This window comes from Halyomorpha halys, unplaced genomic scaffold, assembly GCF_000696795.3.
Source record: "Halyomorpha halys isolate HHAL.00 unplaced genomic scaffold, Hhal_1.1 Scaffold2284.1, whole genome shotgun sequence".
NCBI lineage: Eukaryota > Metazoa > Arthropoda > Insecta > Hemiptera > Pentatomidae > Halyomorpha > Halyomorpha halys.
The window spans coordinates 47,811-62,691 of NW_027107655.1; the positions used below are offsets into that span (position 1 = coordinate 47,811).

Below are 14,881 nucleotides of genomic sequence, written 5' to 3' on the forward strand. Positions count from 1 at the left end.
TTCTAAAAAAAAAATAAAAATAGTAATAACATCAGAATTTCAGAGTGGCTAAAACAAGATAAGTCTATTGTATATTTTTATGATCGATGGGATGTTTCTTTATTTTACATACACACACACATGTATATATATATAATTAATAACCTTATAATATATATATATATATAAGGTTGTTCCTCCCCCCTTTTTTTCTAGATAAATGAAAATGTTCCAATAAATAAATATTTTTTCAAGGCATATTCCCCTATTTTTTTTTTAAACCATTACAAAAGTTTTATTCTTGATATAAGCTTAAAAAATTATGGGTATTGATGATAAATCACACTAAAATAAAGTTTTTTGATTTAATTATAAATTCCGTGTGATTAATCTATATGCATTCATACTTATGTCATGTCTTTAACATATGTGATTTTGTACAAATTATTTTTTTCACATTTTCAAAAGTTGATGCAGTTCGGTCTTATGGCAAGCAGAAAGAACGTATCGGCAGAAACTTTTGATGTACAAACCTGAAATTCGTAATCATCATCATCCCAAAAAGATAGCAATGTTCAGAGCTCCTCTAAAACTTATGAAATTTTTTTCTGGTTCCCAATTGCCTGGACTACATGCTTTCCCATAATTTCGATTCTCTCGCTACAAAACGGACCATGAAACAAAAAAAATCATTAGAATCAAAGAACGTAATTTACTCTCATCTAATTTGGTATAATAGAAGCTATATAAGAAATGATTGGTTTTTAAGTTCTGATCAAAAAATTTGTTTGTTGAATTTTTTTTTATATTTTCCTAAAATTTCCCGAAGTTGGAATTCGTATTCAGCACCGCAATAAAATAAATGTACAATTTTTTAGGATTTCTTAAAAATATTTCATATATATCCCCTTCATGGCCCTCATTTGACTCTTAAGAGTAATATATAGCAAACTTATACCTGGTTAGACAATTTTTTTTTTCCAATTCTTATAATGTATAGGCATAGTACATATAGTACAGTGAAATTATAATATATAATAGTAATACATGATTTTTGTTTTGTTGTTTCTCTTTATTGTTCCGATGGACGAGGTATTGAAAATATGTAAAAGAAGGACGACACGAACAGTAGTAAGGAAATAGAACTTGAGGATATTTTTCGCTTAAAACTTTTCTATGCCGATGATATTGTACTCATAGCGAACTCCGTTCAGAATCTTCAGCGAGATGTAGTGGAATGGGAAGCGAAGCACGAGAGAAAAGGCATGCTGATAAATAAAACTAAAAGCAAAGTCACGCTAATTGAACGAGAACCTGAAGATGTGCAGATTACTTGCAGAGGAGAAATCATAGAGGCAGCAGAAGATTACACGTACCTAAGTACAGTTATTTGCAGAGATGGTAAAATTTAACAAGAAATATCTAATAGGATTAAAAATGCAAACGACATTTATTACCAAATCTGTAATACTGTTGTTGGGAAACGTGAAGTTGAGAAAAAAAGTAATACTTCACATTTTTTATGCTATTTACCTTCCCACCCTACCATACGGAAGTGAGAGCTGGGCCCTTCTAGACAGATCGAGGAACAGAATAACCGTCTCAGAAATGAAATACCTCAAGTAGTAGTCCAACCAACACGAAGGGAACACTTCAGGAATATCAGAATAAGAGAGGAGCAAGGGGTGAAACCACTAACTGAAATTCTTAAGAAGAGGCAGTTGAAGTGGTTCGGACATATATGCGAGTTAACGAACGCTATATTATTTAACAGCTATTATTATAAATAGACTATCATTATAAACTATATAGTATAAACTATAGACATCTGGCACATTTCGACAGACACTGACCATAGAGGAAGTGACCTTTCTATGGTATTCTATACCAATGTAAAAGACAAAGCAAGGGTTGACACATGCAGCAGGTACAAGCTGCCATCTCACAATGGACTTGCATCAATCTAACTATTTTATGGTTAACACATGTAAGTCAGTTCTCACGAGTCCTTGGGTCATTCCAATTTCTTGGAAAGGGGGCACCCTGTTCAATTCAGGCCTTCCCCTTCTCCCCCCCTTCAGATACTTTACTTTTAAATCTCATAGGCTCTCTACCTCCCCCACCTAGTCTCCTAAAATTATCCGATTGGTCAAAACCCCCTCTCTTATTTCCTTATTCTTACTACCCCCTCTTCTGCAGAGTACATATATATTTTCTAGACTAGATAGCTAAGTAAGATATAAGTTAGAAGATAGAGACTGAGTAACATGTAGTTCTTGTAAATATATTAGAATAAAGTCATTTTAGTCTTCACTGATTTTTTATGTTATTTATCTTGCGGAATGAATATATGACCGTGGGTCACGCGAATTCTTCGTAGCTAGAGCAACTGGCAAAAGACCAAGAGGAAGGCCAAGATGTCGTGGCTGGATAATGTGGCTAGACAAGGAGAGAAAAGAGGAAAGAAAGCTTGGATCGAGGTACCTCCACGCTGAGAGGAACTGAAGATGAAGAAAAAGATTTTTTGTTTTTATTTTACCTTTTTTGTTATCTATGTATATTTTCTCGTTTTTATTCGTCGTTTTTGTCTCATTTATTTATCAATATATCTAATCATATTTTCTCCCTCAACTCAATTCATCTGTCCTTTTCCCCCCCTCTTTAACAAACAGAATAAATATAAAATATAAATAATAAATTTTTTAAATGAAATGACGATATATACAGATTAAAATCTATCGTATTTTTGCACACAAGTACTATTCAATTACAATCTTAAAAAAAAAACTCAATTAACTACAAGGATATAATTATATGCTTACATTTAAATACTGGTAATAAATATGAAATAAAATAATGGTCAATATTAAAAAAAATAATCTTTGTAAAATAGTTATATGTTGTATATAGCTTTTTTTACTTAAAAATAATTGATAAAAATAGTAATTAATATATATAACAAAGTAATAAATTAATGTAAGAAAAATAATACATATATATATAAATATTAAAATATACATAAAAAAAATAAAAAAATGGAATGCGTAAAAAATTTGATGGTTTTAGGTTAGGCCCATCCTTTTAAGAGTTACAGAATTTTAATATATTCTATAACATATCATTTATGCAATTATTATTATTATTGAGTTTGATTTGGAAAGGAATACTGGCATATGTAAAAAAAAAAATTAAGGTTCTAGGTCGGTCTGTTTGAAAATTATAGAATTATGATTAGCTTTTGTCATTTCCATCCTATTGTGCTACGCGTTGGTAATCGGACACATATACATGATGGAGATGATATAGTCCAATTTGTACAAGAGCCGGGAAGAAAAAAAAGGCAGTTATCTCACCCCAATTTTTTATTACTTTAATGAAAACTATGTATAATTACTAGTCAAAACTTACGAGTCTGCCAAGTATAGGTAGGAGGAATAAAAAATGGCGGCTGTTTCAAAACCTTAAAAAAACATTAATTTTTCATTCGGAGCTCTATATCTTAAAAACTACCAACAACACTAGAAAATCTAAAAGAACGTTATTTAAAGAAGAGCAAATTTGCTGAAATGTGAACCATAATAGAGCTATTTACGTTCAATAGTTCTTGAGATGTAGCCTTTTAAAAAGCAACATTTCATAAAAATTTACTGAAATATCAATAGCTAATTAATAATTTTGAGAAATCTATATCTCAATAGCTATTCGACGAACAAATGTCTATTAGTACTCAAATTACAGCTAAATAATTGTATTATAAAGTAGTTTATTACCTTTACCTTCGAAGGGGTAGTAGTTTTCATGATATTTGCTAAAATAAATTGATTTATAGTTGTTCGGACAATATGTTTGATTTATGAAAAACTGTATTTCAGAAACCATTGGACGTACAGATGTCTGTCAGCACTCAAATTAAAGCTAGTTAAATTTACTATAAAATAGTTAATAATGTTTATCTTTCTTGGAGTAGTATTTTTTATGATATTTAACAAAATAAACTCAGAAAATTGTAATTTCTAGTTGTTCGTATAAAATGTTGGATTTTTGAAAAAATATATCTCTAGACCCGTCAGACGCACATGTCTGCTAACACTCACAATAAAGGAAATTTAACTTACTATAAAGTAGTTTATGACACTTATCTTCATAGGGGTAGTACTTTTTATGATATTCACATATGAATATAAATTTGGCAAATAAAAATTTGTCCAAGCAACTATAAATCAATTTATTTTAGCAAATTTCATGAAAACTACTACTCCTACGAAAATAAACATCATAAACTATTTTATAGCTCATTAAACTAGCTTTAATTTGAGTGCTAATAGACATCTTTTCGTCAAATAGTTTTTGAGATATAGGTTTTTCAAAATAAATTCACTAACTACTGATCTTTCAGTACGTTCCATACAACATTTTTATGAAATGTTACTTTTTAAAAAGCTATATATCGAGAACTATTGAACGTAAATAGCTCTATTGGGGCTTACATTTAGCAAATTTACTCTACTTTAAATTATGCTCTCTTAGATTTTCTATTGTTGTTGGTAGTTGTAAAGATATAGAGCTCTGAATCAAAAATTAATTATTTTTAACGTTTTGAAACAGCTGCCATTTTTTATTCTCTCTACCTATACTTGGCGGACTCATCAATTTTGACTAGTAATTATACCTAGTTTTCAATTAATTAATAAAAAATTGGAGTGAAATAACTGCCTTTTTTCTCTTCTTGGGTTCTTGTACTAAATGATATGAAGATAATTCAATGCAACTAAATTTAAAAAAAAAAGAAAGTTAATTGAGAAAATACAATCGGAATTTTACAAAAACGGATTTAAATTGATTATAAATCGCCGTAAGGAACTTCTTAATTATTTAATGCTAAAACGCACTAAGCCTCTCTCACTACACCAATCCAAGAGCTTTCTTTGTCTCGTGTGAGTGTGTTTAGTTACGACTATCACATAAAGAACTTGTTTTGTTTGTTTACTTAGGGCGGGGTGTGGCTCAAACTGTCACTTGAGTTCAATGAACTTCGTCCTAGAAATATGATGCAGGCGGAACATTCGTCTCAGTTTATTCCTATGAATCAGTTTCCTTCGAATTTTTCAATTCAATGCTCGAGTGTTAATCTATGGCATATATCCTGACATACTACGCTCTTTAATAAAATACATTTTAAACAATACTGCAATTGTATACCAATTATTTAATTCGATAAAATAGACTATAATTAGAGTACACATTCAATTCATTGAGAGTTTAAAATAAAAATTAATTAATTAAATAAATCCTTGTATCCTTGTATAGTCTCAACACTTTTTATTACATCAATAGTCCAACGTTTCGGCCATTTCGGCCGTCCTCAAGGGAAATCTTCAAATATAAATTCTCACCTCACATCAAAATTTAAAATTGTTTTGCAGGCTATTCTGCTCAGGTCATTAATTATAAGTCAAACACACCCTATTTTTTTTTTTTTTTTAAGTTCATTAATTTTTCATAGTATAAAACCAATAATATAAACCTTTAAATGATTTATATGGTAGTGATAGTGTGGATTAATTGAAAATTAAAAGTTTTTAAAATTAATGAAGTTTTTAAAAAAAAAATAGGGTGTGTTTGACTTATAATTAATGACTTGAGCAGAATAGCCTGCAAAACAATTTTAAATTTTAATGTGAGGTGAGAATTTATATTTGAATTTGATTTATATGAGAATTTGAAGATTTTCCTTGAGGATGGCCGAAACGTTGGACTATTGATGTAATAAAAAGTTTTGAGACTATAGAAGGATACAATTTGATTTATTTAATAAATATCAGTTCTCAAGAAATTGAAAAAAATATAAATAGAAGTTAATATTTCTAAAAATTATATTATTATTAGCATTACTAAAACAGTAGCAGTTTTATTTTATGTTGCTGAATATACTCCTCCAATTTTATCTTGCCTTTCATTAAAAAAGTTCTTTCCTGAAAAAAATAAATAAATAACACGACTTTGTGCTTTTTAATGTTATGAGTAATGTAAAAACTCATCTCCTTAGAAAGCTCTTAATAAGCAACGATAAGAGATATGTGGACAAACTTTTTAATTATTTTTAAAAAACGCTCCTTTGAAGTAAAATATACCTACATTACATTTATACTCAAGGCTTATGGAATGGACGTATGCATGGTACTAAACTTTTTACTTTTGAATTTTAGAGCTGTGGGCAGGGTTATCACCTTTTTTAAAAAGTAATGCGGGGCAAAAAGTAGACTGAGTTAGGGGAGATGGGGTGAGTGGCAAGGTAAATTTAATTATTTGTGAATAGGCATGTAAAAAATAGTTAGTAAGAAAATGTACAATGTGCATTTTGCACATTGAAAAACAAATACAACTAATTTTAAGGAACTAAAAGTAGCTAACAAAATGTAGCATAACTAATAATAAAAATCAAAAAATCTTGAAAACTTAGCAAAAGATCTTCCTATTAACTGTATGTATTACATGATGATTAGAAATAGACTAGAAAAATTAAAAAATAGAAAATCTTCAAATGCAGTGGAAAAAAAAACCTTCAAAACCAATTTTTCATTCCTCCCTTATATAAGGACCGCATTCTATGGGGCTTAAAAATACAAGGAAAAAAGGACTTAAAAAAAAAAACTACAAACAAAAATAGGAAATTGTCAACTTCTTGATGAAGTAGCGGCGATATAGAACTCTATATTGCTTTGAACCAATTTTGGGTTATGCTCTTCTAATAACAAAATCTCACAAACTTATAATGACTCCAAATCTCTCAGTAAATAGTATTGTGAAAAAATCGTCCATAAAGAAACTAAAAGAAATCGTCGAAAATTGGGACAAATCGTGTCACGTAATTGGGGTGACAAAAAAAAATTGGATTGCGGCAGGAAAACGGGACTTGGCTCTGTGGTTGTGCAAGGTGTTGCGCCTGGTGTTGACTCTTCTCATACAAAAAAGAGTTTCTTTTTTTGGTGAAATATTGGGAGAAAAAAACATTACTTTTTAGTATTGTAGACGCTGTGATTACCCGAATGTGGTTCGCTGGTTAAAGTCTGAAACTTCTAAAACTTACTAATGTAACAATAAACAAAAAAATTCGTTTTATGATTAATTCGCTTCCTTCTTCGTTTCTCATTGTTTTGGTTTTGTTCTAAAAAAAAAAAGACAAATATATTTAGATTTTTATTAAAGTAAAGGCATTCTTTTTTTTTTTTTTTCCTATGGGAGATACTCAGCGTGAGTATACAGATGTATATGAAATTTGGGAAACACTGAAATACAAAAATACTAAAATAGATACTGCACATGATTATCGTGAATTTTAGTTGTATACGTAGATGATATGATCCAAATTGGAGATTTTGAGACAAGATTAAAATGATTTTGTGGAATGGGAGAGAGAGAGAGCTTCGGTGGAAAAGCCTGTCTATCTCTCTGTATATACAAAAGGGAATTGTCAAATCTTTGCACTATAAACATCTGAATTACTGAACTGATTTTTTTTTTATGTTCCCTGTCGCCATGGGAAGGTTTAAAGCAACTGAAATCCCTGATTTCTCCTGGAGAAAAAATATATGAACAAAATAAAACGTTTTTGGTGCGTATCTTAAAATGTATGGTTTTTTTCGCAATTATTTTTTATATATCGATTCGTTTCTTCCCACAGAATATGTAAAAAACAATACTGATTTCATCAAACGATATCATATTAACAAAAAAAACATAATGTTGCTTAATCAGTCGTATTTAGTGTTGCCTCAAAATCTTAATAACTTTTTCTTTTTTTAAATTAAAATTAGAAATTTTTCATCTTGATTTATTTGTTGGATTTTTTTATCGGTGACTATTGTTCTAATAATCGTTCATAACTCCTCGGAATTTTATTCTATTTCTACGTGATTAGAATCACAAGAGAGCTGAATGTCTGCTCGTACAACCTAAATTAACAAAATTTAGATTTCATGCCCCCTATAACGGCGAAACATGGGTTTCAAATAAAATACAAATTTAGACCCAGTTTATGCCATTTGGTGCAGTTTATAGATCCCTAAACCACTGCTAAGTTCGGTATAGATTAGTTGAGTAGTGTTGAAGTTATTTCTGTTTTTCTTAAGAAATCAAAGGGCAATTTGTAGGGCGAAAAGTTTAGGTTAAAAAATTTTATTTTTCAATTTTTTCGAAAATTCCTATTAAAGGGTTTCTTGAGGTGCTAAAAGCGAATATCAACTTTGTTTCACTCCTAAAAAATCTTTTACCACACTTTGATAGGTAAATCGGTCCCAATTATTCCAATGTACTAATATTGAAACATGGTGAGGGTTATTGTATAGAAACCATTCATATTTTATGGATTACATATATGACATCAAATATAATCAAGTTGTCTTTTAAGAAAATAATCTTAAAACTTTTATTTATTTATCTATTTAATGTGATTTAAAAATGTACAAATAATAAATACAATAAGTAAATATGTTGTATGTTTCATTTACACTTGAAAATCTTGGGAAGGAACCACCCATTAAGACACCTCGGAGGATTATCAGGGATTGTTTAGAATGAGAGATTAAGATTTAATGGGAAAGGATGGGTAAGGAGTTTGGAATGAAAAGACGCACATCTGTTTTGGGTCAAATCTGCAACGAATGGAATGTTAAGGTTTTTGTGGATGAGTTTATTTGTTACGTAATAAGGAGCATCAAGGATTTTGGATTGTAAGGATTGAATGCGGGAGGAATTTGATGGTTTGGTAGAGCCCCAGTGTTCAATTCCATATGTCCAAATTGATCTGATTATCGAAGTGTATACTAATTTTTTTAGTGAATAGGAAGTTTAGAGCGTTTGTCAAGTAGGTGTTGTAGCAATCGGAATCTACGAGCAGTTTCTTGTTGTTTCAGTCTTGTGTGTGGATTCCAATAAGTCTCTTGTCTTGACAATTCTTGATATGAGTCCTAAGTATCGAATCTCTTCAACCGGCGTTAGTATTAAACCTATTCATATTTTATGTACCCCTGTCGAACAGATCCGCTACCTTGGGGTACATTTGGACAAGCGATTAACCAGGAATCCTCACACCAGACTGAAAAGACAGGAAACTGCATGTCGATTTCGACTATTACAGCACTTACTAGACAAACGGTCTAAACTTCCAACACATTACAAAAGACTGATCTACATGACTGTAATAAGGCCAATCTGGACATATGGAGTTGAGCTTTGGGGCTTCACTAAACCTTCGAATTCCTCTCGTATTCAATCCTTACAATCCAAAATTCTTCGTAAAATCCTCAATGCTCCTTACTTTGTCAGAAATAAAATCATATCATAAAGACCTTAATGTTCCCTATGTAACCGATCTAGCCCGAACCAGATATCACTCCTTCCATTATAAACTCTCTAACCACTCAAACCCCTTAGTTTCTAATCTTGCATCCTCTTCTATTCCTGACAATCCTCCGAGGCGCCTGAAAAAAAGATGGCCACGAGACCAGCTAATGTAAAATATCATTAGAGTGCTACCAATGGGTAGTTTCTCTACACGCCTGTAACACTCCGATTTAGCTTAGATCAGATTTACTAAATGTATTATAATGTACAGTTGTAAATAGCAATAATAAATATTAAATAAAAAAAAAAATTTATGTAGTATAAAAATGACAATATCATAGATAATCGAATTGTCTTTAAGAAAATTCATATTCAAGGGTTTATCAGGGTTCTAAAAACGAATATAAACTTTCTTTCACTCCTATAAAATCTTCATCTTTTATGGAGTATATCCGATAAGGATTTATATCGATATAGCTTTTACAACATAATCCAAAGTTATATTTCGTTCCGTTTCCTATACTGGTTTATTTTTTTGATACAAAATCATAATAATAAAGTATACTTAAATGTTTAATTTTAACTAAATACAATTACTTATATCAATGTATCATTTGTGTTTTATTGAATCTATATATGTCCATAAGTTTAGCAATAGCGAAGCTTTGCAGGTTCAGCTAGTATATATCTAAAAAAACGTGAGGTTGTTTGTCTCACTTGAAATAAAGAAGAAAAAGTTCTTTAGACTGGTTTAATTTATTGTTAGTTCATCGTTTATGTAATATTTAATTCCAATACCGATAGTGCAATAGTTTTTCATATTCTTCACAGATGTAGTCTCATTTGCACAGTTAAATAATTTTAACTCTGGTGTAAAGATAATCTTTTGACTAACTGAGTTTTTTAAGATGCTTAATTTGTTAGTATATGGTCAATTTAATTAATTTATAATGTCTAAAATTTTCAGAGTAGTGTATATAAATTTATTTATTACTATCCTCACCTTTTTCCGCATCTTGTGATCTCCCCTTCCATCTTACTTTGCTTTCGAAACAGATATCATTCGATGACTCTGCCGTAAGAATCTCTTGTTTGAAATCGGTTTTCAGTGTTGGAGTCTTCTTTGGCGATGTAATACTTTCAGCTGTTATCTCCTGCGGCGTTAGAGCTAAGATTAGACAAGTTTAAAATTAGATTTATATTACTAAACTGAATTTAAAAACCATTTAAAGCTAATACTCATGGAACTGAGTTGTGTGGGGGCGGTGCACAGTGGGAGGAAAGAATGGTTTTCTTGGACATAGACGTTGAACTTATAAATGTTATCTCATTAAGAACTAACTTGAAACATAGTACTCTTATGTTTTCAATGACAAGGGACACAAATATAACATAAAAAAGAGAAAAGTTCTATGAAAAAAAAATAAGGATAATCTCAGATCTCGTTCATGGGATTCTTAAAATAAATTATTTTGGAACACAGTAAGGACATCAACATTCATTTTATTTATTATTTTAAAAATAAAACTTATAAACACATATATCAGTTAATGTAAATATCATGGGAAATATCTAGCGCAAAAAAACATTTGCTAGTATTTGAGTCCTGTTTATGTTACATTAAGACATAGTTTTTTCCCCAAAACAACATTATTTTTCGAAAAACAAAAAATCACTATTATATGGCTTCATTTAAGCAAATATCATGGACATTATTATAAAGAATATTATTTCCCCATAACAAGATCTTCTAGTTTATATATAATCTTTACGTTGTCTTGAGACTGGTTATTATTATTTAAATGAATAAATGTTATCCAATTTTAGTTTCAAAACAGTTTTTATTTCTTTATTAGTCCAACGTTTTGTCGAATTCGGCCAGCCTCAATGACTATCTTTTTATTATATAAATGATCTTTTTAACAAACAAATAACAATATTATTAATAAATTATCATAACTTTGTACAATTTTAGAACCACGTCATTTTAAAAAAAAACAAAAAAACTTTATGCTGGTTATTCTGCCGAGGTCATTAATTTCAGTCCACAATTACGCTATGAGACATAAACCCATTAGGGAATTACATAATTTTGTACTATTTTTTCAATTCTTCACATTAAATTAAAAATTAAAACTTTTTAATCACAGTCAACATTCTATATTATATTTAATCATAAAAATATTTCTAACCCTCCCTACACTCATGCCAGGCCAAATTTAACCAAAATATAAATTAAATTAAATTCAACTATATTTTGGTTAAATTTCCTCTTTCTTTTATTCTTATTATTCATATCAAGGTTAATTATAATAATCAACATTAATCTTATCCCATATTTTTCATAAATTAATTTTATTTAAAATCTCTGCACAATAGTGTTTCCTCAGATACAAATATTGTGATAAATTATAATAGAGAAGGTTGATTGTGATAAGTTTTAATCTTTAATTTAATGTGAAGAATTTAAAAAATAGGTAATTAGACATAATCTAAGAATTGCTAATTAACAAAATTATATGACTCCATAATGTTTTTATGTCTTATAGGGTAATTGTGGAATGAAATTAATAACCTGGGCAGAATCGTTGCATTAAATTTTTTTTTTTTTTTTAAATGATGTTCTAAAATTGTATTAAAGTATAATAATTTATTAATAATATTGTTATTTGTTTAAAATTGTTAAAGATTATATGTATAATAAAAGATGTTTGTGATAGATTGTCAATGAAGATGGCCGAATTGACCGAAAAGTCGGACTTTAAAAAAAATTAAAATTGTTTTGTGACTAAAATTAGATAAAATTAATTTATTTAAACAAATATCTTTTATGATAAGGGATGGTAGTCCAAGTTGTGAAGTAACATGTTAATAAGATAAGTTCTGTATAAATGAGAGTAAAATTAATACTATGAAAAATATATAATCATATGGTTGTAAATGTCGAGGAATTGGAACGTAATTTATAGTTCACATTTTTGTTTAAACTTAACTTCATTTAAAATTATTAAATTTTATTAAATTATACAGTTAGGACTACGACAATGCTAATAGGTCTATAAAATACTATTTAAGTAAGTAATTAGTATTATTTATGTTACATCGGTCTTTTCTATGTCGTATCACGTATATATTTTAATTTTAATATTTCTCACTCTTCATTACTTTAAAGTGAATTCAGATTAATAATAAACTTCCAAATGTCTTATATTTTCTGAGAAAAGAAATGTTTCTCAAGATGACTCATTTTCGACAATGTAAGACAGTGTCAAAATATTTATTTAAATCGCTCTAGAGTGATATAAAAACATAATATTAATCATACTTCACTTATTGAATTTATATTTAACAGCTAATAAGTAAATCATTATTAGCTGTTTATTAAATTTATCATACTTAATGATTAAGTCGTATTCTTATTAATAGAGACTGGATTTTGGTGCAGTAAAAAACCTAAAAAAAAGTACAGTAAAAATTTCAAAATGTACAAAATTGTGCTGTAAAAAAATTCAAAATATGTAAAAAAGAAAAATTAAAATCTGTACTGCTACAACCAATGTAGCGTTAGGGGATCAAGTACTTTGTAAAGAAGTACTGTTACTAAACCAACGGTTGTGCAAGGTGGTGATTAAATCATTATTAGCTGTTTATTAAATTTTTCATTTACTCATTTTACGGCTACCGCGCCCAAAATTTTTAATAAACATCCAAATCCAATAATCAGCTTTATTATTTTATTTAATATACCAATACTTAGAAAGCTTACCTAGCCTCGTTTAAATCAAATTAAATTCACTAAATATGCACTATAACTTTGCAAACGTTAAAAATCTAAAATTTTGGCATAATTTAAGAGATATGATGAAGCTAAGTGTACTAAATGATTTTATATTCCTATTATGAAGGCTGTAATTCAATTTTTCAACTTCTTATAACTAACTCAATTTTTAGTTTTAGAAACAATGTGTAAGACCACTATGCTGAAAGGAGTATTTTTTCATTTCACATAACATGTTCTTGCGCTTAGCTTTTCAGTTGTGTGCCTGTACACAAATATACCATTATTACTGACAAGTAATAAGTCAATTTAGAAAACTTAAAAATTTGTAGGTACATTCATATTGATTGTTATTAAAAATAATATACATATGTAATGTAATACAATAATAGGCTCCTGGTTACTGCCTTAATTTTCCCCCAGTTTGATTACTGCTGTGTGGTTTACGGGGGTGTCTCTGGGGATCTCGAAGAAAAATTAAAACGGTTAATTAATTGCTTTGTACGATTCATCTTTGGGGTCCCCAGGGACGCCTCTGTCACCCTATTTAATAAAGAATTGAAGTGGCTTTACCCCTCCTTTCGTCGTAAATATTTTCTTGCTTCCTTCCTCTACCAAATTATCCAATCCCGCCGTCCATCGTACATCTCTGATATCCTTCAATTTAAATCCTCAGTGCATTCCCACAATACCCGCTCACGTGATTCAGACTTATATGTAACTGCCCTATGGAATTCTATTCCCTCCTTCATTCGTAGTTCTAATATCCTTCCAAACTTCAAATCCCATATCTTCGACCTCCTTCTGTCCACCCAATTCCGGAAGAATAACAATTGACAAGGTTTATATATTTTCTGCACTTAATGTTTCAGTTTTTCGTTTAATACTTGTAAAAATATATATTAGCAGAAATCGTACCTTTCCATTTATTACTTGAGAGTCACAATGAAGACAGATGAAAGTATAAAAGGCTAGACACTGTATGGGAATCTAAGTTAAAAACAATAACATTGATGTTTTCATAAGTTTCTACAAACTTATTCTGGAGAGACTTTTTCATAGTTACCCGCAACTACCCGTTAACACTATTCCAAGAACATTCGCTAGTTGTGTCTCTTCTCTTATTTTGCTTCTCCCTATATATAGTGCTTAATCAGCGTAAGAAAGCGTTCAGCCACCGGCTCCAACATTCTCTATTAGCAGCTAGGTTCCTGGCCTGACGAAGATCCTTCCCTCTTGCTCTGCAAAGCCTGTCGACATACTCCAGGTAGGACATCCTTGGTCATCCACGAGGCTTTCTGTCATCTGGCATGTACTCCATCGTCTTTAGGGGGTCCCTATGTTCCTCCATTCTAATGACGTGGCCAAATCATTTCAACTACCATGTCTGAGAACCTCCTTCACTGAGGCAGTCTCCAGTTCCCGGCGTATCCTCTCATTTCGGACACGATCTTTCCTCCTCTTTCTCACTGTTCTTCGCAGAAACTTCATTTCTGCAGCAGTGAGTCTAGTCTCCTACCGATCCGTCAATATCCAGCTTTCAGCTCCATACAATAGTATCGGCAAGCATACAGATTTGTAGATATGGAGCTTGACATTCCTACCTACCTCTCGCTTCCCTATTACAGTATTGCAGATCTGGTAATAGACTGTATTAGCCTTTATCCTGTTTGATATTTCTGAGTCTGTTTTCCCAGACCTGTCTATTATAGTTCCTAGGTAGGTGAAATCTGCAACAACTTCCATTTCTTCCCCGTTACAATATATATATATATATATATA

General features: G+C 30.2%; 1 protein-coding gene across 1 annotated transcript in view; it reads right to left on the bottom strand.

Moving 5' to 3' along the window:
* sage (salivary gland-expressed bHLH) overlaps positions 1-14,881 on the bottom strand; it is a 35,247-nt gene that overhangs the window by 7,751 nt on the left and 12,615 nt on the right. Inside the window, exon 3 of the mRNA XM_014437109.2 lies at positions 10,325-10,489. Within this exon, the coding sequence (XP_014292595.1) occupies positions 10,325-10,489 (165 nt within the window). The remainder of the gene's footprint in view (positions 1-10,324; positions 10,490-14,881) is intronic.